The sequence below is a fragment of the Coffea eugenioides genome, chromosome 9 (genome assembly GCF_003713205.1).
Source record: "Coffea eugenioides isolate CCC68of chromosome 9, Ceug_1.0, whole genome shotgun sequence".
Lineage (NCBI taxonomy): Eukaryota > Viridiplantae > Streptophyta > Magnoliopsida > Gentianales > Rubiaceae > Coffea > Coffea eugenioides.
This window is the reverse complement of record NC_040043.1, coordinates 18,964,266-18,990,850: the sequence shown is the minus strand read 5'-3', so window position 1 is coordinate 18,990,850 and position 26,585 is coordinate 18,964,266. Positions and strand designations below refer to the sequence as shown.

Sequence of the window (26,585 nt, the reverse complement as noted above, 5' to 3'; positions counted from 1 at the left end):
TTCTAACTATTAAAAAAAAAATTTAATTATTATTTTATAACCTCTAAGGTTTCATATCACTCCGTAAGAATTAATCCACACAATTGATGAGAACATATAATTTTTTTCACTCGAAATTTTTTTATCTTACTTTGAAGACAAACTTGTAAATTTCATTGGATATAAAACTTCGAACTATTTCTAATTCCTGGCTTATTACCAACTATGCTACATTTTGATGCCAAAAATAAACATTTACGTATGATCAAATGAAAATCACTGCAAGGCCCTTACGAGTGGTCTGACTAGTTCCGTAACCTAGTAATTACCAGTAAGTCTCGTGATTGATCCCTATGTGTTACTTTGATGCGTATCCTTGGAACAAAGCCGAAAGGTTGGAATACTCCTAAGTGGAAAAAAAATGAAAAACATTGCACGAAGGACCACAATGGTTCTAAAATAATGAGCATTCCCACTGATGACAGAAATTGCAGATGCAAGAGAGACACCATTTTGCACCAAATCTTTCTTCCATACAACAGCTACATTCAGAACTCTCATTTGCAGTTTCTTTTTAAGTAATCTAAATATCGGAAGCCGAAAATAATCCGCCGTCTAATACACATTATCCTGATGATCATCTAGGTGACTGTTTTTACAACAGGAGGCAGAGTCTTCAGAAGTGACATTGAAGGCCGACGTACGGTGTGATTGAGCAGAAGCATCAGACTTAGAAGCGTTAGAGCTCCAGCTTGATGAGCTGTGCCAAGTGACACAGGTACGTATGACAAAAGAGTTGATACCCCCAAAGTGACCTGTCGATGGAGCAAAATTTATTTAACAGATAAATTTAAATCATTCATGCGCGTCTGACAAAGGCAATCAAGCCAAGGAATTGGCCAGACAATTGTGATAAAGCTCGCCAACGAGGATTGCTAGAACTTAGCAGGACACACCTGGAGAGCAGCCATGCCTACTATACTTCCGATCAAGGAGCGTATGGCCGGATGCAGGTCCAGGTTCCGAGTTGAGAACCATAAGCCACCAATTGCTGCTAAAGTCGTAGTGGCAAGTAAACGATGATCTAGCTGTTAAAGAAATCGAGTCTTGTTATTAGAAAATATTGCATACCAACACAAAATATGGATTCTAACAGAGATGAGATTTCATATTTGCATCTGGTCAGAGAACTAAAGTTAGTTGCTTTCCATCTTTCAAGAACATAAACATTAGAGAGCCAAGTTTGTCATACAGTGAATTGAGACAAATATCACACACAGTAAATGCTTATGCAGCCAGGCCATAAAACTTCAAGATTTTTAAACCTACATTCCCTGAAAGTTTTCTCATAGCATCTTGACCACAGTAAATCCGACTTTGTATCTTCCATCTACAGTCATTATCAATGTCAATGTACCAGGTTGAGTACTTGATTCACACTTCTATTTCTGTCCTGATGATCCCAAAGGAGAAGGTCAACATTATCTGAGAACCATCTCTTCAATGTGCTAAATTTTGCTAGAAGAAAAAGAAAAAGAAAATAAATGTAACATCAAATGTCCAACCTTTTCTCGTGTCAGTGTCCACATCATTTCATTTCATAAGTAGATTCCTACAATAAAACTATTGATAATAAACAAAGACAGCACACTTCCTAATGATAATAAATAAAGTTCACCAATTCATCTGGAATCCAATAATATTTCAGCAAATGTGAAGTCTGACTAGAAACTAAGAGAGGTTACCTGCACAGTTGATGTATTCTCAAAGAAGTTCCGCAGAAGAGGCTTCATATTGAAAATATCTTCTGGAACCCATGTATCACCCATCTTTGGGAAAGTGTTAAAGGCACGACCCTATTGATTTTAGGTGCAGCCACAAGTTAAAATGAATATATTTCTGACTCATAAAATACAGAGCTTGTCCTTTGATTATTGGCAAACATATCAAGTTTCAAAGAAGCAATAGGTACATACAGCATCATTTCCTGCAACAAATGCTCCTGAGACAGCAGTGATTCCGACAAGAATGCTCACAGGGAGGGCAAGTCGCTTAACTTTTGCAGCACCCTTAACCCAAGCTACTGACTCAGCAGGAGGTTCAGGCATAACAACTGAAAGAGCAGTCCAGAAGAGCCCACTGTAAATTACAAATGCTGAAGTAAGATGGGCCGCTAGGCGGTAAGGGCTGACTCTTGGTTCAGCATATTCCGATTCAGGGGCCTATAAAGGAAAAGAAATTAGACCTTTTTGAATAGATATGTGTCAGATATTAATCATTGCAAGTAGAAAACCCAGTTCTTGATACCTCTAAACCACTTTTAACCATCCACCAACCTATTAGTCCCTGCCCGGCACCAAGAGCAAATAACCCAGATAATCTAAGTCCAAGTTGTAGAGTAATATAACCCTTGCGAAGAAAGTAAGAGAATGGCAGAGCAAACATGATACCCAGTGCTCTTCCCCACATTCGATGTGCATACTCCATCCAATAAATGAACTTGAAATCATCAATACTCATCCCTTTGTTTACACTGCAACAAAACAAAACTAAGAAATGCAGCGAAAAGTGCTCCCAAGTGAACATGACTAACAAATATTGTGACTGACATAAAAATTACTATCATGTTTAATGATCAGTAGAGACCTAATCAACAAACAAAGAGCACAGAAAATTCATCAAGACACGAAATACCCTATGAGAATATCATATGCAGCAAATAAATAAATAAATATCAGCACAAAATGCACCAGGAGTTCCAAAAAGTTAATATTGTAAACATGACTGATTCTTGCGAAAGTAAAACAGCAAATAATTTGAACTACAATTGCATAAAATGCTACCTCAACTGACCGTTTATATTCAGGTGACTGTTTATATTTCTCAAATTCAACCAGCCAATCTTCATCTGTTAGAGGAGGAAGCCTCCCAGTGAATTTCCAGTCAGTCATTGAAAGCCCCGATCTGGTTAATCGTGTCATACCGCCAAGCACCACCATACTGAAGACCCAAGCAGCAGATCCAAAAAGCCATATCCCAACCAACTTTTGGGCACGAGGCCCAGCAGTTACAAGGAGCCTCAAACCATCCTTCTTTTCTGTAGACGCAGCTGCTGCAGTGGATAAATTCCTAAAGGATCGTCTGCAGAAACCCTGAAACCAGAAAGCTGGGTTAGCAACCATGATCATTAGAACAAAATGCTAATAAAGTCCATTGCCTTGTCCATGAAACGAAAGTACAAGATCAAACCTAATTATAGCATCTAAGTTAAGATCTTCTACCCATTAATCAAGCCAAATTTCCCAGTTTTCAAACTTACAATTGAGATTTTAACAGCATCCTATCCCAGAGGTATTAAAGACCAAAGCAACAAACAGATCAAGATATGGCTAAAACCTGCAGTATTTCCATGTTGCTTCCTATCAATATGACTAAGAATTGAAACAGTTCATATCAAATTTGAAGAAAAAATGCCATCTTCTTTTTTTCACAAAAAATCCACTGCTTCTAGTTGTCTATTAACAATCTTAACATTAAGCCGCCACCAAATTGAACAAAGGGATGATCTTTAATCAAAAGCTAAACATGCTAAACCCATTATACCAAAAAAATATTCGGAATAGACATTTCTGTTTGTCTATAAAATACCAAAAAAAAAAGGAAGGAAAAGAAAACGAAAAAGGGCAATAAACATTTATGTTGGTCTATAAGATACAAAAATAAGCTGATTACACTTGAGAAGAGGAACAAGAAATGAACCTTATGATTAGGATAATGACGACGAAATGCTTTGAATCCCAAGTTACTCAAGCTTCTGATAATGCTGGTTTGGCTTGCAGGAATAAGATTAGAAGAAAAAGAAGAGTAAGTTTTTGAGTGGATCAGCAAGGAGGGCTCATTGGAAATGCAAAGCCCTGATGTTGATAATCTTGAATTTGAGGAAATTTGATTAACTATGTTTTTAGTTTTTCTGAAAGCTGAGATAAGTCTGCTCTCCATCATGTTTTCTCCACCCTGTTAGATTATATTTCTTTTTCTCACTTCGTTCTGTTTAGAGGATTTGAATGTAATGGGGTTTTAGAGTTTGGTGTTTTGAGTTACAGAAAAGTCCCGAGGCGAGGGTTTAAGCCTTTATGGCTTTTATTGTACATGACCGCTCTCTGAACCGCGACCGGGGAATTTCGAGCAATAGACAAGGTCCAGAAGGGCAAAGCATGAAGCAGGCTTGCTGATTATGGAGTAGTGGGGAATTGGGCCGACGACAGAATAAACTCCGAGAACCCAAAAAAATAGTCCAAAAAGCAGAATTAGACCATGACGCAGGTCCAGTGTGAGTCCTTTCGCTTTTGAGAAAAATTGTAACAAGGTCTGAACCCAAAAAAAAAAGGAAGAAAAAAAGCAACCGAGTAAAACAGTCTATTATTACTAGGTATCGGGTGCGTTTGATAAAATTGAAATTTAAAATTTAAATTATAAAATCTGAATTTATTAAATTATTGAATTGTTAAATATTAAATCTAATACATTTAAGTGTATATTACATTCAATGACAAGCAAATAATTTATCACTTAATTTTGGGAATAAGTTTTGCCTAAAAAATCCGTGCCAGTTAATTAATTCAAATGTTCAATTTTTGATTATTAACTTATTTGAATATGTTAAAATTTTAACCCATTAAATTTAATTACTGAATTGAATTATCAAACAGAACCTTAATTATTTTATTTTTTAAAGAAAAATGTTTGAATGGGTTCGATCAGATATCCCCACAAATCAATGCATGCTTTTCGAGATCATGGACCCTTATAAGCGTTTTGACAAATCGTACACTAGCAACCAACAAAGCGCTCACATCTGACATCACAATCTTAGTTGTTACCCTTAGAAGAAAATGCTTACAATCAATACTCGTTAGTCCTAACTCCTAATCTCATATACTCGTACCATCATAAGCATCCCCCTATCCTTACAATATAGCTCTAAACCTTGCCTCAAAGTGACATTAAAGATCAATCTATCAGGTAAATAAGTGGCCTTAAGAGCCTGAAATTACGGAGTTACGGTTGCCAACAGCAAGTTCAGTTTCAAACTTCCGATCAACAATCCCCTAGATGAAGAACTTTTATTTTGCTTTGTTTTGATTCTTCTTCCTGGAATTAGGTAGTGCGGAAGCAATGATGATTGAACCATGCATTACAAACTTTTGTACTGAGTTTTGTCATAGTAGAAGCGAAAGAACCAACGTGGCCAGCCCTTTAAATGATTTGTACCCAAGGGAAAAAGGCAAAGTTATAGTAGTACCATCTTTAATTACCACTACAGAGACTTCTATCTAATGAGTAAAAAGTACATTTGCATGGTCCATTGCTCCATATCCCAGCGCAAGTCAAGGCGAGATGGAACTAACAGTACTCACTTTAGTCTACCCTAATTAAATTTAAAGGCCTCCCACTTGCAAATTTACTTCACAACACTGGAGCTCAGCTGATAGGGTAGCTTCCCAGTTGCTCTCCAAGGCTTAAACTTAACAAGTTCAGTTCCACTGGTTGCAGATGGGAGCCAAGGCTAAGATCAGTTGGCCATTAATGTGGCTTTTGTTCTTGTGCTTTTTCCTACTGAATTTGTCTGATGGTGAATCTTCAAGGTATGAACAAGAGGAGCTGTCGTGGCTGGCCGACAATGACGACGAAATTAACATGATTCAAGGCAGGCATGCCTCGCTCAGGAGATGTGATTTAACCTCTGGAAAATGGGTTTATGATCAAACTTATCCGCTTTATGATCCAAGCACTTGCCCCTACCTTAGCACTGCAGTTAAATGTCAGAAGAACGGACGCCCTGATTCTGATTATGAAAAGTGGAGGTGGAAGCCAGACGGTTGTACGATTCCAAGGTACCTCAATTACCTTCAAATAAGCGCATCATTTTTCAGTGCATTATTATTCTCCTTTGGGGATTATCTATTCTGGGAAATCTTCTTCTTCTTCTTCTTCTTCTTTTTTTTTTTAAAAAAAAAGGACATAAAATGCATGATTGCATGCCGTGATATGAGTATGTATGTCTTTGCTCCATTGAGTGGTCCGGTGATGCAGGTTTGATGCATTGGAATTTCTGGGGAGAATGAGAAGGAAGAGAATAATGCTTGTAGGTGATTCCATAATGAGGAACCAATGGGAGTCTCTTGTCTGTTTAGTCCAATCTGTTATTCCAACTGCTCGAAAAATGGTCACTTATCATGGTCCTGCCATGGCATTCCAAGCGTTGGTAAGGAGAGAAATTTAGAAAGCTTCTATATGGTTAGATGAAAGCCTCTGTTTTTAACAGTGGAATGGGAATGGTACTCTCAAATATTGTAGGTGCATGATCGGTTTAATTGTTGAATTTTGACAGGATTATGAGACATCGATTGAGTTTTGTTGGGCTCCATTTCTCGTGGAACTGAAGAAGGAAACAGCAGGCAAAAGAATACTACATCTAGACTTGATAGAAGAGAATGCGAAGTACTGGAGAGGAGTTGATGTTCTTGTTTTTGATTCAGCCCATTGGTGGACTCATTCTGATCAATATAGTTCGTAAGACAGAATCTTCTTGTCCCACTTCTACAAGATTAATAAAATGTTTGCATTCATAGCATCATTCCTTTGTTGTTATATCCTATAAAGTAACTAAATTGCAGGTGGGACTTCCTCGCGGATGGAAACAATGCATATACGAATATGAACCCAATGGTTGCATATGAGAAAGGACTCACTACATGGGCTAAGTGGATAGACTTGAATCTTGATCCTCGCAGAAGTCGAGTCTTTTTCAGGAGCATGTCTCCGAGGCATAACAGGTAATCAACCAGAATTTCATCCTTTGTAAAATGTAACACTCCAACTCTCCAACATTATTAACTTCAATATTACTCTTTCTGTATAACCAGACTAGAGATTGAATGGGTTCCATGGTAAGTCGACAGTTTATGAACCTCAAAAAAAAAAAAAAATGACACAGATTTAGTGTTTTATTAGTTCCTGACTAGGTTTGACCAATGTAGTTGCCTTCTAAGCTTTTGGATTGTCTCAAACTGAACCTTGAATCAGTCCTTAATCAGGCATGCCAAATTCCGTACCAGTTTAACAATGCTAATATTGCAATCTCTAACAGAGCTTTCCACATGCTGATTTAGATTGAAGTATATATAGGTTATTAATCATCAGGGATTCATTTATTGGCAGGGACAACGGCTGGAAATGTTATAATCAGAAGGAACCTCTTCAATACTTCAGTCACCCTCATGTCCCTCCACAATTACCTGTATTAAGAGGGGTGCTACGAAGGATGAGATTTCCAGTATATCTGCAGGATATTACTACATTGTCAGCACTTAGAAGAGACGGCCATCCATCTGTTTATGGTAGATCCATAGGCCAAGAAGAGAAACAGCACGTCAAAGGGTATACCTCTGATTGTAGCCATTGGTGCCTCCCTGGAGTTCCTGATACCTGGAATGAAATGTTAAATGTTCTACTATGAACATAAAATCTGAAGCAATTTATGTTCTAGAACTATGTAAAGGTGGATTGCTCAGATTATTAGTGTCAGTTGTGGTGGTACTTCATCATTTCTCAGTATCATGCAGTTTCTCGAGCAATTCCTATGTTATATAAGTATCCTATATAGATTGGAGTGTCTGACATCAGAGTTGTGACTTTGTGGTAGAAAAGTATGCTTATTCATTGGTCAGTTCTTCGTTTTGGTGCAACATCCTTAATCATTTTAGTTAATTTGCATTGGTTGAATATGCCCGTTGGTAACTAGTAACATCAGAAATTATGCAAGTTCGTCTGAAAAGCGATCAACTCCTGCAACATTTTGTTCTTTTGCGCAATATTTCTGCATCAAATGTCAAGAGATGCTCCTAAAAGGTGTAAGATTTCTGCACCAGCTAAAGGATTAGTGATTTGTTATTAGTTTAATCATGATAGACTACAAATGTTCCAAACATGGTCCAAAATTCCCCTCAATTAGGGAAAGAGAATTGATCATGAAGCTTTACAGCTCACCCTTCCAACAAATCATGGTGCCTTCTGTCTCCCAAGCAATATCATATGCGCGCCAAGCTTGTTCTTCTTTGCTTTAGTGAAATGATGATCTCTTATGTTTTAGCTGCAACAAAGGAATTCCAGAAAAAGTACAAACTCAACCCTTTAACTGCCTATAAATCAACTTCTTCACTGCTTTCGCTCGTTTTTGAGTATCAGGTACTGTCAAATCAGTTTCTCTTGACCTTCATCCGTGCAATACTGCAGCTTGTACAAGTAATACTAATCTAGGGAAGAGGGGCAGGAACGGTTTCCTGGCAGTTCACGGCCAAGATTTGGCCAAAAAAAATTGTAAGGTCCAGATTTCATCTTGTACCTCATTTTTAACAACATGCGTGGGACTCACAAAATTTTATTCTAGAGTTACACATTATTGAAAGTAAATTACACCGTATGCAAATAGAGTTACGCCATGTATAAAATACACATAACCTTGACGTTCCTGACCCGGTCCCTAATCTAGTATCAAAATTGTCGTGAAGATATGTATAAACTATAACCACTAAACTCTGATATTCTGCAAGCTGCAAAGAAATTCGTGATCCTGTACCTTTGAACATGGGTCATCATTCATGTAGCGCTGGACTTCTTTGTGGCTCGTTTTTCCAGGAGAACGTGTTCTTTTGCTTTATCAAAGTGTTAGTTGAGGTAGTTGAAGGTTGAAATCTTTTTTGACTGAGGAGTTCTATATTCATCATCATATTTAATCTTTTTGGAGACATTGTCTCTTCTAGAATCATAGTTTATCACTTTATCTACACTTGAAGGATGTGGACTATATCAAATCTATGTCAGATTGGTCAAATGACAAATCCAGACTGGAATCAAATAGACAACATTGGATTCCAATTCAGAACCACATTAACATCATACTGCAATTACAGTACTATAGCATAGCCAAATAGGTATGTGTATATAGCTCTACCACAGTACAGATTCTAGACTTCTAGTTCTGTGAATTAGTAGAAAACAAGAACTCGTAAAGTATAGCCAACAATAGTGAATGAGATGTGTTGCTATAAGAAGTTTAACTGAAAACTCCTGATACATTATTATTTTCATTGATACCATACATTTGATGCCTATAATCCACACAAGTTGCAGCTCAAGTTTCTGCTAAAACTGATTTAAAGAATTGTAACCTGATACAACAAAAGCCAGGAGATTAAGATGGAGTAGGAGAGAGGCCTCCACTCTACTTCAGATGCTAGGATTCAAAGTGCTTCCTCAATTTAGCGAGCTCCTTGGAATTGAATCCAAAAGCCTTCAGCAAAAGCTCATCTTTAATTTCAGATCCAAAAATTGCAGCTGGAATTTTCACCAACCCTGGATTCTGACTGTCAAAACTTCCTAGTATCGTAGCTGCTGAATCTCCAACATTCATCTGAAAGTGTACAAGACCCCTTGGAAAGACCATCACCTCACCCTTCTCAAGCACTCTAGCAAAAACTCTGTTTTTTGTGTCAATAAACCCGGAATAAATCTTTCCCTCCAGCACAAATCCAACCTCAGTAGCTCTTGGATGATAGTGCGGGACATTAACCCCACCAGCAGCAAAATCAGCACGTACAAATGACATCCCCAGTGTGTTTAATCCAGGAAAAACAGTTGAGCTAACTGGAGTGGCTGCAAAACCAGTTTTCTTGAAATCGCCAGGGCTTTTTATGCCTGCATATACAAAATCTTCAACTGTGACCAATGTTGAGTTTTTGCAAGAAAGGGCATCGGATGAAAGATTTGTTCTTGGTACGCAAAAATCATAGACTGGATCAGGATCTGAAGATGAAACTGCATGAATACGGATGAGAATTACTAAGAAAGCTGTCACCTTGGAAACCATGGTTAGTGTCTTTATCAATGAAAGAAATGGGCGAAGACTGGACTTTTAAAGAGCTGGCGGCTCTGAAACAAATTATTGCTTATATACTGCCAAACAGCCCAGCAATCAACAATATTTGACCAAATGACTACACCAGAAGAATTGTGATTAGCACCAGATGTTACCACTTCCTTTTCAATTTAATTTTTCACCAACCTTTGACTTAAAATGAAATTATTCTTCAACCTAAAATGAATGACACTCGTTCTCTCTACCAACTTAGCTATCACAACATCACAAAGTAGTATGTGTTGACTTCACCAAAATATATAATATATTCACATTGCATTAAGCATTCTGCTTCATGGAGTAGCTTGCTTTGGGATGAAGATAAAGAGGAGTAGTTTCTCCTCTCTTCTTTTTGTTGTTCAGTAATTAAAGGTGGAGTAGTTAGCTCCCACATGACTGCATTCGAAAGTATGGTCATGCTAATATTTCATTCTTTTCAATACACTTGATTGCTTTAAATTGCTTGCCTTCGTGGACCAAATACATAAAGTGTAAGGATCCTGTGTAGAAAACAATAATGCAGGGAATTGAATTATTACCCAGTTTTATTCTTATATTCAGACTTCAAAGACAAGTGAAGATAATAATGTCATCCAACATCTAAAGCTTAAGGACCACTAGGCAAAGCCCAAATCATGATTCTTATTTCTTGGCCACCTACACATGAATAGAGAGCGCTGAATGGTCACTTTTACAATTTCCTGGGGTACCATCTTTTTACTTTGGGAGCTACTTTGAAACGAGCTTTTTTTTCTTGTGGGATGACATTGGCAAAAGATTCAGCAAACTTCAACATGCACCAATCAGTACTCACCCGATTCTTATTGGCAATAACATGCAAACGAAAAGCAATCTCTGCGAAGATCAATCATCTAAATTCAGTAAAATTTGCTTTAGACTTGTAAGTTCCTATAAGATGATGCAAAATTGTGGAGCTGAATGCAAAGTCAATCTTCATCAATACAAGTAGTGTGCTGCTCCATGTTTGAGAGTGGTGGATGAAGGCGAGTGGTCACCGAACCACGACTTTGAAGTGGGGCATTTGAAGGCGTGGAATTGTATGTTGTCAAAGCATTGTCCCTCCAACTTTTGACATCTTAAAGCGTAGGCTTTCTCATTGCGTTAAGTGCTCCTTCAAAATGGGGCATTTTAAGGGTGTGTTACCGAATACTCCTATTATAATACTCCTATCAAGCTTTAAAATAATTCGTTTTAAGTGTAAAAGTCTTAGGTTTGTTAGGATAGCCCAGTTTTTTCCCCCAAAAAAATATATAAAAATTGCTTGCATTATAAAAAATTGAACATTTTTCAATTAGTTTTTTTTATCTTTCATACCATATTTTTATTACATATATATCACAATACAAAAAGTGCAATATTGTTATTTCAATTTTTTTTTCAAATAATAATATTCTATACAAACAAATCCAAAAGTTTTTATTGGCTTTTCAAGTAAGGCATTTAATTCTCGTGGTTAAAATGTGTATTTCAAACCACTAGGACGAAGAGTAACATTCACAAGCAAAATGCAAAACAAAATAGTATGTTTCCTTTTCTCCTTCTAGTAAAACAAACAATCAAATTCAGTCAAACAATTCGTATTTATAAACTCTAACATTATGAAGAATAAATCTTATATACAATGATGATATGTACACTATCACCGTTAGATCGATGACATATATATAAAAGTTAAATTTCAAATTCAAAAATTTACATAGTTGTCATTTACACTGTCAATGTAAAAAAGATTAATCCTAATATATAAATTTCTTGCCAATCTTGCAATTGAAATATGAGGGACTAAAATAGGACTCTCTAGATACGTAAAGGACCTGTTTAGCAAATTGTCAATATAAGGGACTAATAAAGGAACGCACTCGTCAGCGCTAGCTGAGTCTTTACTCTTGAGCAGTTTGACCGGTTTAGTAGACACTTGTCAAAGTTCAGACGAACCCGAGTAGCCGCTGGTGAAGATGCTGGGGTTTAGTGCAGCTGTTGCCTCCAATGTTTTTAAACTCGGACCGGTCAGTGAACCGGAGAGGTGGCCGGTTCGCGGTTCGACCGGTTCAAAGGTTCACTGTTTTTTTTTTTTTTTTTTTTTTTTTTTTTTTTAGTGTTAAGTACTAAGCAGGTTTCATTCTACACTTGAACTTTACCAACATAACTTAATTTAAGTTATGATAATAATAAATTTTTAAAAGTTATACATAAAACATGGAATGATAAATATAATTAAAATATCATAATTCACCATAAGTTTTCATAAATTCATTATAAACATAAATAGATACAATCCAAATGTTCACCAATTATCACAAATAAAAACACAAAAAATAAATAAATTAAATATTGAAATTCTTTTACAACCCTTAAAAAAAATCATAAAAGAGTTCAAGTTAAGACAAATTATTTGAATAGCAAACTTTTATCAGTGGCATGATAAGCAACCACACCACCTTCACAATTTCATCAACTTAAGCTGAAAAAGTTAAAATTTTATTATAAAAATATAAATCTAATTGCTCAAACTAAAAAAAACTAAAAATTTTTGAAAAACAAATATACAGTTAAACACATAAAAAATTAATTGCTACTAAACATTACTAATTAACATGTTATATTAAATTCAATGATCCTATACCATTAATTATTTTAAATTCAATTATCAATAGCTTCAATTATGTGCCAACTACCATATTTTTGACCAACCCAATGTTATTATTTGTAATTCCTACCCAATTCCTACACGGATGTGCACTACTTTTGCAAAAATTTCATCCTTAATTAATTGAATAAAAATAAAACAAAAATGAGGGAAACATATGACAAGTGAGGGGAAAAAGAAGAAAATGCAAAAAATCAACTAAAGACAATAATATAGAAAAAAACCTTGAAAAGAAAAAAATTAAACTTACTAAAATGTTGGAAAACAAAAAAGTTGAAATTTTCAACTTGTTTACAATCTGCTAAAGATAATAACCTGATAATAATGGTGAAGACTTGAGAAAATCTTGTTGTGGATATTTGGGTTAAAAATGGTTAAGAAGAAAAAATTGAAAAAAAAATAAGAGAAGAACTTGATGTTTTAATATATGTTTTAGTCAAGTAGAATTCTCAACAAACTTAAGTACAGTCTAGCGGTAAGATTGTCATATTTAAACTTGGAGACCCAGGTTCGAATCTTAGCTACACCATTCTTGATATTTTGTTGAAAAATTTAAAAAACCGCCGGTTCACGGTTCTTAACGGTTCGCACGGTTCGTCCGGGTTTCAACGGTTCTCCATGAACTTCCGGCTTTAACATTAGACCGGACCGGTGACATGGCCGGTTCGCGGTCCAACCGGTCGAACCGGCCGGTCCGGTCCGGTTCTGAAAACATTGGTTGCCTCTCCTTCCCCTGTCTCGACTGACGCAGCCTATTTAGCCACGGTCCTCACCGTCCCTCGCGCTCCACGCGCCATCGCTGCTCTTCCTCTCTTCGTTCAAATAACAAATACCAGCTCTCCTTCCAACCTGGAGGTATTCAACACTAGCATTCAACAGTTCTCCGAATTCTATCCCTTTTTTTTTCCTGCTTTTGCTTTTTAGTCCATTAGCGGCATTGTTACTGTTGAAAACTATATTAATGCTCTGTGGTTGGCTGGTTGTAGTATCTGTCTTCGTCGACGACGTCGTTAAGGTCCAATAGTTGTTCTTCAGTTAAAGCCATGGCTGAAGCTGGAGCTCTTTCAGCACCCACGACACCCGCGCGTAGTACTTTTTTACCGCTCTCATGTGCTCAGCCTTTTTTCCGTATTCCCTCATGTTGAATAGAGCAATTACTTGATCTTTTCATGGTAATGGAGGCAAATACTTAAGAATTGAACATGGAAAGAAGAATTTGAGGATGGTTAATGAGTTTGAAATTGCTATTTACTAGGCCTGTTGCACTAACTATCAAGAATTATGTAAAAAGTTTTATTTTTGCAAGTGTTTATGTGACGCCGCCACTTCTCCCAAGGGCGAACCAAAGGGTATCCGCGGAACGCCTGCCCAACTCTCGTCAGGACTCGAGACAAATCGATTCAAGCTTAACAATATATAACAATTTATATTAGTCTAATAAGGAAAAGTCGTTTCCATAATCAAATATCCAAATCTTGCACCACAAGTTCAGAATACATCAATTACCCAATTCTTACATCAGGATCCAAAAGATACATCAATTTCTAAATATATACAACATCCAAAAGTTATCTAGACAAATACATCTAATATGCCAAATCAAAAGTGCATCAAGTTTCAAAATACAACAATTATAAGTCGACTAAACAATTATAACCAAGGTATTAATCAAAAGAGTAATCTAGTCGATTTTTCTCCAAAATCTTTCCATCCGGTCCTGTTAAGAAAAATAAATCTAACGGGGTGAGCGAATGCTCGTGAGGCCAAGAAACACACATGCAAGCACTATTCCAAATAACAACAACAAATACACAGTAAGTAAAGCTATAAAATTCGAATAATTTACATTTCCAGTAAGAAAAATAGACAGAAACAATTCAAGAATACTGTAACTCTCAGGAGCTAAATTCCACGTAGTCGAACCATGGTCTTGATCAAATTCCATGTTGACACTCCGTCAACCACAAAGTATCAAATCCTATAAATACACCACTTTTTTCGAATCCCGTCACTGTTACACCCCCTTACCAGGCCAGCTCATCAAAGTTTTGATAATACTCGAGTATATCATGGCAATACTGCGCTAGTAATGTCGAGCAAGATCTCTCAAATAGATCATACTCTACGAATATCTCATGGTTTGCTAAGCTTACCGACCAAGCCCATGCTGGCTCGATTTGCAAAGTAACCAACGAGTTTGGGCGTCCCTCGAATCCGAATACGAATATAAGTCAATGAGCAACGCTCAAATCGACGATTCCGACTTTCATATGGAATGGGTATATACGAAATTAAAATTATTCAGTAAAATATCTGTTGTGCAATAAGATTGAGAGTTGCCACACAATTAACAGAATATTTGATTACATGTTTCTTTTAATTTATTATAAAAACTAAGTAATAGACAAAGAGTAGTATAAGCATGAGTAAGAAGTGCTATACTGTATATAAGCGATTCTATGCATGTTAAATTTTTGAAACATGTTTTATTGTGTAAGTTTTATTGTAAGGTAATTTCTTAAATAATTTGTATATTGAGTTGTCCAAACCCAAAAAGATGTATATAGACACAAACAAGCACACATATATATACATGCACAAAAAAGAAACCAATATCAAATAATTTATTTGATATTTATAGATGAGATTAAGGAAAAAAAAAAGAGATTAAGTATGAAAAAAGAAACCTGAAAAAAAAATTGGCTAAAAAAAAAGAAAAAAGATGTATGAAGCAAAAGGCGTGAATCCTGGAATCTCAAAGACGTGCTTAGATGCCAAAAAAAAAAGAGCGCCAGTCTGAAATCTGAAAGAGGCGCGAGGCGGGTGGCTGAAATCTCTACAAAACGACGTCGTTTTGGTTGTTCACACACAAACAAAAGTCTCGCCGCTTCTCTCTTCCAACACTTAGACAAATTTCATTCTCAGTCTTTCCTTCCTATGGTGAACTAACCCTTCCTTCCCGTAGATTCGAAATGCCGCTCGCCACCGTTAGCCGCTGAAGTCCGCCGCAATCCACCACCATCAGCCGCTGAAGTTCGCCGCTACCCAGCAACTTGAGCTTTATTCTTCAGCCTTTCCTTCACCACTGACGATGACCCTTTCTCCCCTCCATTGACCCGCAACCGCGTCGAAATGTTGCTCACCACCGTTAACCGCTGAAGTCCGCCGCTATCCACCACCATCAGCCGCTGAAGTCCGAGCTATCCAGCACCATAATTTATTCTTCAGCATTTCCTTCACCACTGACGATAGCCCTTTCTCCCCTCTATTGACCCGCAACCGCGTCGAGCTCTTTAGCACCAGCTCAGGTGAAGGAAAATAGAGGAGGGCTTTGGCAGTAGAACAAAATAGAGGGAAAAGAACAAAACAAGAAAAAAAGAACAAAATAGAGGAGAAAAAAAGAGCGGCGCACAAGTGAGCAAGAAAAGCTGAGGGGGAAGCCTGAGAAAGGGCGGCTAGGTTTTAGAGGAGAAAAAGAGAAACAGAAGAGCAGAGAAGCGGCTAGGGTTCTTGGAAGGGAGGCCTTGAGCGTGAAAAGAAAAAAAATAGAGTGAAGGAAGAGTGGCGGCTGATGGGAAGATCAGGAGAGAAAGACGTGGCAACGGACAGAGGAGGAAGAACCAGGTCACCACCAGTCCGCGTCCGCTCTGCTGCTGTCTGCCATCGCCAACACCGCCCACAACCTCCTGGGCTGCTGCCGTTCTCTGTAACACTAGATGAAGGCTCTCGGACGAAGTCAGACCTAGTCATCTTCCAATTCCAACTCACCGTCTTCGGCTTCGTCATAATCGCCGTCGCCACCGCTCAAGTAAGAGCACTATAAGTCGCCCCTTTTTCTTTGAATTTCAGTTCCTTCCCAAGTCCTCTAAGCATGTCTGCCATGGCTTCGTTTATTGCAATTGCCCCGTTGATTGTTCAAATTTTAGCATGCGCATGTTATATCATGATTGAATTTGAAATCCCTTGTACTTCTGATGATTTTGGGGCCAACCGTGGCTTCATTTGAGCAAAGAATTGCTGGAATTTTTCATGTTCGTTTACTGTTTGTTGAAATGCCCAAGTGGTCTAACAGCAGGCTATAACAGGGCATTCGTTCAATGCTCATTGCTGCATTTTATCTTTCCCTATCCCTGTCTCAAGTTTACGCATTTGAGTCTGGTTGATGAACTTGTAAATCTGATTAGCATATCAGGACTGCCTCTGAGTTTCGTGATGTTTCTGCTACTTGGTTTTGTCTCATTGCCTGGTTTGATATTCAATCTGATAAGGAATCCGCAATTGAAAATGAAAATTGCAGCTAGTGTTGTCGAAACCTTCAGTTTGCCGAAATCTTCTTCCATTTCTTTTGCATGAAAGTCTCATAAAAAACTTGTATTCTCTTTAGTTTGATATTAGAAAAGTATTTTGTACTAAAGGTTGATGTGTCTATATCTAGGACATGGATAAAACTTGGATGAAGATTAGCAATAGGAAGGACAAGGCTTATGAACTCGGAGTAAAAAATTTCCTCAAGTTTGCATATTCTCAAAAAGTTGAAAATCAGAAAATCCCATGCCCATGTACACAATGCAATAATTTTTGTAACCAAACTAAAACAGTTGTGGAGGATCATTTATTGACTCAAGTCATTCGTAAAAGCTACACAAGATGGATACACCATGGGGAACAATTTCGACACCAAAATTGTGGGGATAGTACTGAACATGGGGATGGAGAGGAGGATAGTGATACTGAAGATTTAAATGACATGTTGCACGACATTGGGACAGCACAATGGGGGGACAAATTGTGAGCTATTGTGACTGGGGTGGAAGTAGTAGAGGCCTCAGGTATGCTTTTCTTAATTGCTTCTGCATTTCTTGCTCTTGTATTCAGAACTTTTGACTGTACAAATTTCTTTAATGACTTGACTTGATTACATGTACGATATGATTTTGTCGTTGATTCAACCACAGGAAAATAGCAGAATATACTCAAAAGGACAAAAATTTGATCTTTATACTTTTCAAATCCCAGTTACTAGCAATCACCTGAGAATCGGTAAATCTGTACATCACAAATTTATCTTCTTGACCGTGTGATAGCTCTTTAGTTTAGATTAGCCTATTCTGAGGAGAATGTTCCAATTATAGCTCCTCAATGTATTATCTTAAGTCAATTTTAGTGATTTTAGATTCTTACTTTTGCATTTCGTTTGTTGTTGAATGTTTATTTGATATGTATGGTCAATGTCATTGGTTATCTTATGATACAAAGTGATTTTCAAGTGTATAGATAGTACTGGATTTCTTTCACCAGAGCAATGGATAGATAACATATCTAAATGCATGTAGATTGACTGCTACCACAATGTTTTGTAGGTTACGAATTTCCATTACTGTGAGGACTATAGAAGTTAAAAGGGATAACATTGAATACTGAATACATGTGGTAGTCATTAGAAATCCTACTTGTGGCAATATCAGGAACTCTATGTTAAATTGTGTCCACTCATTTTTCTTGTTATGTAAGAGGACACTTTATATGACACATGCCCTAATTCAATCATACTCCAAAAATCTGTATATCTGGGCCAATTCCAACTTGACAGTGCAAGTTCCTATGCTACTATTTCTGTCGAATCTTTTAAATATGTATGAAAGGAATGGTTAAATTATAGTCTACTTGGCATTGTTGCTGCTTTTGAATGGCATTTTGACTGTCCAGGATGTGGTCTTATAATACAATTTGTTTAGCTTATATAAAAAGCGAGTTTTCCCTGCTTTAGATTAGTTATCTGCTAGTTTACAAGCACAGTTCCACCAAAAGAAAAGCAATTTTGATAAGAAAAATATCATTAATATAATCTTAATGATGAAGGACAATTCTCTTTAATCTAAATGGGAGAGAGTATGAAATAAAAAGTTGTAGATTCCTGTCGTCTTCTAGCACAATGAAATGACTAACCATGTCCGTAACACACCAGGGCTTTCATGGAATCTCATTTGCCAGCATTTAAAGAGATCAATCCCCAGCTGGAGGTGGTAACTGAGCTTAATCGTGGTCAGCATCCATATTTGAAGGGACTATACCGTAAGAACATTTTTACAATCTTGACAAACCAGTTCTCTGGAATTAATGTTTCATTCTTAGTCTATGCCTTGAATTTCACTTCGTTTCAATCTCTCTACTTTTTGTAATTTTAGCCCCTTAGACACAGATCAAAAGGATATATGGTTGCAAAGTTTAGTAATAGATTGAAATAACATGCATGTCTTTGTAAATGCACCTTCTGAGCTTTGTGTTCTGTTGATCTCATTGATTATGCCTATCCAGCTGCAAAACTAATGGATGCACCTGGACAGAGGTTGTCCTGTTACTCCTGTACCTTACTACCATGGAAACATTTTTGTATACTAATTTACCCTGAGCTGCTGATCATGACACTGGCAGTCAAAGCACATTGAGATGTAATAGATGGGATTGGTTTAGGTTCCTTTGTCCTGTCATCTCTCAAAATGCGTTATATTGCATCTACTGCTCCAAGTGGAAGTGTAATTTATCTACAAATATTTTTAGCATAGCTATTTCATCTCTTAATTGCTAAAGACAGTCAAAGTTATTATATGTGGCATATGTACACTTTGCTTTTTCTGCACTTCAATATGTCTTGAAGGTAAGAGCAGTTGCCTTCTACTTGAAACATAACTTTGTGGCTCTCAGGCGGGAGTATGCCTTTGTGGCTTCTTGAAACATAACTTTGCGGCTAGTTGAAATATTTTTCCTTTTAAATTAATTTGGCAAGTCTCATTGAGGCAACAGTTAGGTTTCGTGAGTTCCCCTTTTGAGATGGTTTTTCACTTTGGGATGTATTCCACTTTTTTCTTTGTCGAACTCATCTAAATTTTTCTGTATCAGAATTTTTTTTTTCACCTGTGATTGTGTGTGTGTGTGTGTGTTTTTTTTTCTTGATATACTGTGTGGTTCACGATCATCTAGGCTCTCAATGATTTTAGGATTTTATTGTTGTTATTGTTATTGTTATTGCATATATATTTGTGAACATGCAGATATTTATTGTGTTTGTATTGTTATTCTATATTTCACAGAATATACATTCATTGTCTTATTTGCTATAATTTCACTTTATTTTTGTGTTAAGCAATTTACTTAGATTGCTATAATTTCAAATTAGAGTGACATTAGTTTTTATAATATGGTGCCTATCTAGAAGTGTAGTTCCAGTTTTAACACCTGTGCTCATTGCTTCAATTTTGGTAACGTGTAGGTTCTAACACGATTCCCAAGAAGAAGAAGCCAGTCATTGCTGTGAAGATGGTTTTTGATTTGAAGACTACAAGGCCTATCGTGCTCATGTTTTGTTCTAGATGGGAATCGTGCTCATATTTTTGTATAGAACTTTACTACTCTCTATTGTGGATGGGAAATCACTAGTATTGTAACTGAATGGCTTATTTTGGATGGTGCATGGTTTATGACTCATTTGAGGCAACATTTATATATATATGTATTTGGGTTGATCTTCTATTGGAAATGAATGTTGGCTTTCTTTTCGTATGTTGGCTTTTTTTTTCTCATTGCTACTCAATGAACGTTTTGTGATTGTTGGCAGCTATGTTGCGTAATTAACATTAGATTATTGCTTTTTACAAAAAAAATAAATGACAATAAAAAAGTTGTCACTGCCAACAAGTTTCACTAGTGACACCAGAAAGTGGTCACTTTTTATGGATGGAAAACAATGACAACAAAAGTCGTCACTGAACGGAAGCATAATGTGACAACTCCAAGGGTTGATTATGACAAGAATTTAGCCAGCTTAGTGACAATAAAAGTCGTCACACAATGTACAACAATGAGTGACGACAAGAGTCATCACAAAAGCGAAATCGTTTGTGACGACTTTCAACAGTCGTCACATGGACCCCCTTTTGTGACATAGAACTAGTGACAGCTCTGTGACAGCAGTAAAAGTCGTCACTGATTTTTTTTGTGACGACTTCTGAATTTTTAGTGACGACTTTCGCCTGTCACAGAAACGCAATTTTCTTGTAGTGAATCAAAGTAATAACAAGTGCGGAAATACAATCTAGCAAAAGACAGATTTGACGTGTGGTTGCGGAAATAACACATCCGAGGCTACGCTTATCGGATTGAGGCACAACTTATACCGTTTCGAAGCTAAGACACAGGGATACAATGTTCATGAAGATCACTTAGTCCAGTTTCCAATGAAACCTAGTCAAATCCTCAATTTACAGAACCAAAATCTAACTAGTCGGCTATTTAACCGCTCTGCACTAGAATGGTCATATCTCAGGTTACCAAGGTCCGATTAAGGTGTTCTTAGAGGCATTTAAAAGCTAAGTCAGAATACTAAAACTTTCATGTTTTGGTAAAATGCTAAATCAGTACGTATCCTAGTGAATAAATGTGATAAACTGGATAAACTGACCAAACGAACTACTGGGAAAAACCTTAAAACAGTGAGGGTATTTTTGGTCTTTTCACGGGATACATTGCTCCGATTGAGCTGAAATTTTGTAGGCACCTATAAAATACCATTCTATACAACTTTCATGTTTTAATCCAAGCCTAATTTTGCCTCTAACTATGAGTATTAAAATCGGACAGAATGTAATCCTGAAATTCCAGAAATCTGGAATTTTTGAATTCTCAAGTCAATCCTTCCATTTTCTTGCTTCCAATTCTACCAAAGCCCCTTATCTACTCTTATATACAACATATACTAAATATAAAACAAGGTTAGGCAGAAATTAATCAAACCCTAGCTTGCATATCTCATCCAAGAATCATCACAACAACTTGCTTATCTTGTAATCAAGCTAAAACATGATCTAAATAACATCTTAAACCAAAATTTAAAGGAACAAGGATCGTGATCAGATTTTTATACCTCAAAGACAAGGCTTGGAAGAGTGATACTTCACCCCCTTTGAAATTTCTTAGTTCCTCTAGCTTCCCCACTCACCAACTAACACTTTAATCGGTCTAGTTTCCTTTCTTTCTCACTTGGTTGATCAAACTCAAGATGAAATGGTTGTTTTTCTTGTTTTTCTTGCTCTTCCTTTTCTCTCTCTCTCTCGGCTGTGATGGTGCAGAAATGAAGAGCTTTGTAGTTGGTTTTAGGGATAAATATGATGTAAATTCATTAGTCAACCAACCAAGGAAAGACTACCACTTGTTGCTTCAAGATTGGTTCTTAATTTTTTTCCTTTTCCTTGTTGTTTTTGGTCAAAAAATTCGGCCAGCTTGCTCAGATTTATAGCTGATGTTTGGGTCTAATATTAAAGAGATTAAGTATATAAAAAATGATGGTCAAGTGGTGCGTTCAATCGGTAGTGCACGGTACCCGTCGGTTCGCACCGTTTTTCTTAAAAACACATGTACTAGGGTTTTTACTTCCTATTCACCAACTCTATATCATTGCTCCTAATCACATATTATTTCGCACTTAAAAGTCACTTTTAATCACCAAATTTGATCCTTGCTCAGTACCGAAAATTCATCCGGCGAAAAATCGCGAAAACCCTAATTTTGCTCCAATCTTGAAACCAAAAGTGAAACCCTACTTTCTAGGTTTATTTACACTTATTGTGGAATAATTGGGTAGTAGGGCTTTAATATATAATAATTTCCAAATAAAAGGGTATTTTTGAGAAAAAAAATATGAGAAATTTGCGAGTCCTCACACTCACAAGTTCCTATAGCTAAATTTCACTTTATGCCAGAAATAAACATTTTCATGCATTTACTACAACATTCTTCCATTTTTCCATTGACAACAGGCTGTAACCTAATCAATCATCTCTCGGTTCCAACAGGTTCAGTCCAGCTTCAATTTTAATCTTAAATCAGAACTTTTCTTCAGTCGAAACTCATTTTCCCTTGCTAAAACTTAACTTGCAGCTTATATACTCCCTCCGTCCCACTTTGATAGTCCTGGTTCTTTTTTCACACAGTTTAATAAAAAGTAGTTAACTTTGTTGGAACAATCAATTTAGGTAGTTATTTTCCTAAAATACCCTCACATTAATTAGAGTACAACCTTATGGGAACTTGAATTGATGGTAAAAAAAGAATCAACTCTCATTAAATGGGGTAGGTTTATAGTAACAACAACTTACATTGAATAAGGGTATTTTAGGAAAATTAAAATATAACTACATTCTTCAATTGGAAAGTGGACTATAATTTGGGATAGACGAAAAAGGAAAACAGGACTATCAAAGTGGGACGGAGGGAGTATATTCATTTATACTCAGTAAATAAGGATTGATCACAGAAAATTTACCTCTTTCTTTCAAGTTTTACAAGTTGCAGACCGGGCACATTTCTTAGCTTCGGTTCCTCAAGGCCTGCACCAGCTCTCCTTCTTTCTTCTATCTACTTAACTCTCATTCGGTTGAGGCTGGTAGGTGAAGTATACTACCAAGATTTCGCTCCCTCTCTCTCACTTTTGGCTCACGGTTTTGAGGTTGCAAGCTGGAGAAGTGAAGCTAGCAAATGTCTAACTCTCTCTCCCTCACACTCTCTCGGTTGCAAGCTGAAACAGAAAGGAACCAGAAATATGTTCCTCTTATACTCACTTATTTCTCTGTTTAGAAGGCTTAAGAATTAGAAGAAGGAAATGCTATTCGGTGGTCAACTTTTCCAATTGGTACTACACAATACTAGGCTGTTCCACTCAGGCCAACTGTCCAAATATATTTGGCAACTGATTTCTCTTTGGTTTTTCTCAATCACCGCCCAAGTTTTGGTTAGCATTTGATTGCCTTACTTCCACTCGGTTCCTATTGTAAAATTGCTGATAACTTATTTTGCTTGGCTGCCTGGTTAATTCTTTAGGTTCCAAGGGTAACTTCGTCTTTTAACTTTAATTTATTTGCTTACTAAAGCTGTAGTTTTATTATTTTATACATTAACTCCTAACTTTATTTGTGTTTTCTTGGAAAATTTCTTACATTGATTTAGGGTATTTCCATATATTCAATTCATAAGAAATCAGTTAGACATATAATTTAATCAATTATATAGTATATGCAACACTTTTGATAATATATGAAGATAAAATAAAATAAAATATATATGCAATTTTCCGAGCTCTTACATAGACAAAGTGTTTTGCTGAAATTTTCTTTAATTCATCATGACCTAACCATCAAAAATATCGACACTTGAGGCTTATTTATAGCCTTTACAAGCTTCACAAAACCTAATGCAACTAGAACTTACTTAACTAACACTAACTCGACTAGAATTAGGAAACTAACTCGACTTAAGGCTCAACTATGGTCAACATGACCTAGCCTTTTAGTCAACCAAAACTAATGACTCAAGTTAACTCCAAATTAATACTAATTAACCAACTAACAATTGCTGGAAAATAATGACAAATGTCATACTTAAACAACTGATATTAAAGAACAAAAAATTTAAATGCACTAAACTTCAAGGAAGGGATGGCTGATTTTTGCTAATTTTCAATGAGTCTCTATGAATCGATCCTATTCATGACTTGAACATGAACCATGGATCCCATGTTCATATCATCTAGTTGTTTGATTGAGTAGTTGAAGTTGTTGCATTCGGCTAGCTTTATCTTAGATATGTGCCGAATTAGTTTCTTACTATTTTTAAGTCATTTTTGTGACTTTTTCTAGTTATCTTGGCAGTTATTAAGCTCGGCCAGCTTAAGGAAAGTCTAGGGGCTGAGATGGTCAAATTAGTTTCCTAGTTTGAGTTGGTTTCATGTCTTGTAAACTCTTTAAAAGAACTAAAATGTTTTTTCCAGTAAGGCAAGTCATTTATTCCAGAAAATTGAGAGCTTTTCTCTTGGCTTTTCGTGAGCTCCTTTTGAATACTTTAGAGGTTCTCTTGAGTGTTCAATTCTTGGCTTATCAATCAAGAATTGCACTTGATTGTGGTGCCAATCTATCAACCTTGGTTCGCTAACTCGTTAGGTCATAACTTGAGATAATATCAAGAAGTTCGCACCTCGGGAGTTAGATTGGATCATAGGTTCTCCGCTGCCAAACCTGAATATCACCATCATGATCCGGGCTTGTTGATCACGAGCTTCGCATGCAACGGAGATCGTATCAGAGACACAACTCACTTTGTATGAAGGGACGTTCCCAAGGAACAAGAAAGAGAAAGAACTCTCATAATTTTATTCATAATCACCTAACTTTGAAAAGTTGTATAAGGTTGGCTATTTATAGGTTTACATGACTTAAAATCCTAAACAAATTTGGAAACAATTAACTACTTTCCTAAAACCCTAATTTGGCTCAATTTTGGTCACATGACCTAGCCGTTATTTTTTCTAACTAACGACTTAACTTAGACTCCAAACTAACTCTACTTAATAACTAACATTGTTGGAAACTCAATTAAATAAATGATAACAAGACCTAATCATGACATGGGTTTCGATTTTCAATGATTTTTGAGCCTGATTGCACCATCAAGCATCATTAGATTGTGAAGACTTGTAAAAGGAATTTTCTTGGACTTGAAGGGGATTCGGATCTTCATGTTCTTATCATTCCCTTCCTTTTGAAAGACGAGTTGTCCTCAAATCAAGTGCTTGCTTACAAAGAAGTAACTCGAGGATGTCCTGATAAACGCAATCCAAGAAACATGCCACCAATTCAACTTGATCATGAACCAAACCATTGCACATGCTCCATTCACCAAAGAACAGCTTTGATGACTCTATCATTGAAATACTACCAACTGATACACCACCGAATTTCCTTGGCTCTGATGCCAACTGATATGAACTCGATTCCCCAACCTCCCGCTCTTGAAGAAATGCATTGCACAGGCAGCGGAAATCTGTCTTGATCAAGCTATGGACACAAATACGGACTCTAAACCAATCAAAGACAACTCAAGATTGTTTAAAAGGTAGAAAATCGTCACAATTCAACATGATCTTGAATTGATAAGTCAAATTTGAACAAAGAAGACACACAACTCACTTTGTATCAAAGGACGTTCCCAAGGAACAAGAAAGAGAAAGAACTCTGACAATTTTATTCATAATCACCTAACTTTGAAAAGTTGCATAAGGTTGGCTATTTATAACCTTACATGACTCAAAATCCTAAACAAATTTGGAAACAATTAACTACTTTCCTATAACCCTAATTCAGCTCAATTTTGGTCATATGACCTAGCTGTTATTCTTTCTAGCTAATGACTTAACTTAGACTCCAAACTAACTCTAATTAACAACTAATATCTGATGCAAACATGAAAAACTGGCTCCCTTCTCAATCTATGAAGCATTAGAGGCTGAAGCATTAGAAGCTAGTTTAGTTAGTTATTTCCCTAGTTAGTGTGTCGTTAGTTAAGTAGCCTTAGCAAAGGATTAAGTGTTGATTTATTTACTATTTTAATTAGTTTCATTATGTAATTAATTTTGGCTAGCTTAGTCCCTTTAAAGAAGCCGAATTAATGTTGGTTTATTAACCAATTAGGTGAGTCCAAATAGCGTTAGGGTTTGAGTCATTGTAAGGCTATAAATAGCCTAGTCTTTTCCAATGTTTGGGAGTTTTTGAGAGTTTAATAAAATTTTTCAGAATTTTGTCTTCTCTTGAGAGGCGAATTCATTAGCTTGTGAAAGCTAGTTTGAGAATCTTAGCATCGATCCTTTGATGCTCCTTGACTTATCAATCAAGCAACACACTTGATTGTGGCATCTTCCACCTTCATTTTCACTCTTGAGCAGTCCAAGGTTGGATTCGAATCCATTCAAAGCAAACGTCCCTCTTATAAAGATCTGGGCTTCCACGCGTCAATTCTTGATCTTTTTTGGATGATCAAGGAATCACATCAACATCGTTGGAAACTCAATTAAATAAATGATAATAAGAAATAATCACGAGACAGCGGATCTTCAATGATTCTTGAGCCTGATTGCATCATCAA

At 36.5% G+C, this 26,585-nt stretch overlaps 3 protein-coding genes across 3 annotated transcripts; 1 reads left to right on the top strand and 2 right to left on the bottom strand.

Annotated features, from left to right (window-relative positions):
• Positions 1–392: 392 nt before the first annotated feature.
• Positions 393–4,024, bottom strand: LOC113783485 (cytochrome c oxidase assembly protein COX15-like). The gene is made up of 7 exons (XM_027329634.1): positions 3,739–4,024; positions 2,833–3,131; positions 2,287–2,512; positions 1,956–2,201; positions 1,725–1,835; positions 936–1,067; positions 393–794 (listed from the first exon to the last, which is right to left on the bottom strand). The coding sequence occupies exons 1-7, from the start codon at positions 3,979–3,981 to the stop codon at positions 621–623; spliced, it is 1,431 nt and encodes a 476-aa protein (XP_027185435.1). The 5' UTR covers positions 3,982–4,024; the 3' UTR covers positions 393–620.
• A 1,408-nt stretch (positions 4,025–5,432) lies between these two features.
• Positions 5,433–7,764, top strand: LOC113782946 (protein trichome birefringence-like 36). Its single transcript, XM_027328928.1, has 5 exons — positions 5,433–5,873; positions 6,073–6,244; positions 6,371–6,552; positions 6,657–6,815; positions 7,201–7,764. The coding sequence occupies exons 1-5, from the start codon at positions 5,533–5,535 to the stop codon at positions 7,496–7,498; spliced, it is 1,152 nt and encodes a 383-aa protein (XP_027184729.1). The 5' UTR covers positions 5,433–5,532; the 3' UTR covers positions 7,499–7,764.
• A 1,329-nt stretch (positions 7,765–9,093) lies between these two features.
• On the bottom strand, positions 9,094–10,252 carry LOC113782947 (germin-like protein subfamily 3 member 2). Its single transcript, XM_027328930.1, has one exon. It carries the CDS (start codon positions 9,905–9,907, stop codon positions 9,275–9,277), a length of 633 nt encoding a protein of 210 aa, XP_027184731.1. The 5' UTR covers positions 9,908–10,252; the 3' UTR covers positions 9,094–9,274.
• Between the last annotated feature and the right edge of the window lie 16,333 nt (positions 10,253–26,585).

Bases quoted from the DNA above. Each gene is read 5' to 3' on its own strand.
- LOC113783485 (XM_027329634.1), bottom strand. From the start codon at position 3,981: ATGATGGAGAGCAGACTTATCTCAGCTTTCAGAAAAACTAAAAACATA. The intron at 2,513-2,832 runs GTCAGTTGAGGT...GTTTTGTTGCAG, and splicing joins CAGTCACCTGAATATAAACG to TGTAAACAAAGGGATGAGTA. The intron at 1,836-1,955 runs GTATGTACCTAT...TAAAATCAATAG, and splicing joins TTGTTGCAGGAAATGATGCT to GGTCGTGCCTTTAACACTTT.
- LOC113782946 (XM_027328928.1), top strand. From the start codon at position 5,533: ATGGGAGCCAAGGCTAAGATCAGTTGGCCATTAATGTGGCTTTTGTTC. The intron at 5,874-6,072 runs GTACCTCAATTA...CCGGTGATGCAG, and splicing joins GACGGTTGTACGATTCCAAG to GTTTGATGCATTGGAATTTC. The intron at 6,816-7,200 runs GTAATCAACCAG...ATTTATTGGCAG, and splicing joins ATGTCTCCGAGGCATAACAG to GGACAACGGCTGGAAATGTT.
- LOC113782947 (XM_027328930.1), bottom strand. From the start codon at position 9,907: ATGGTTTCCAAGGTGACAGCTTTCTTAGTAATTCTCATCCGTATTCAT.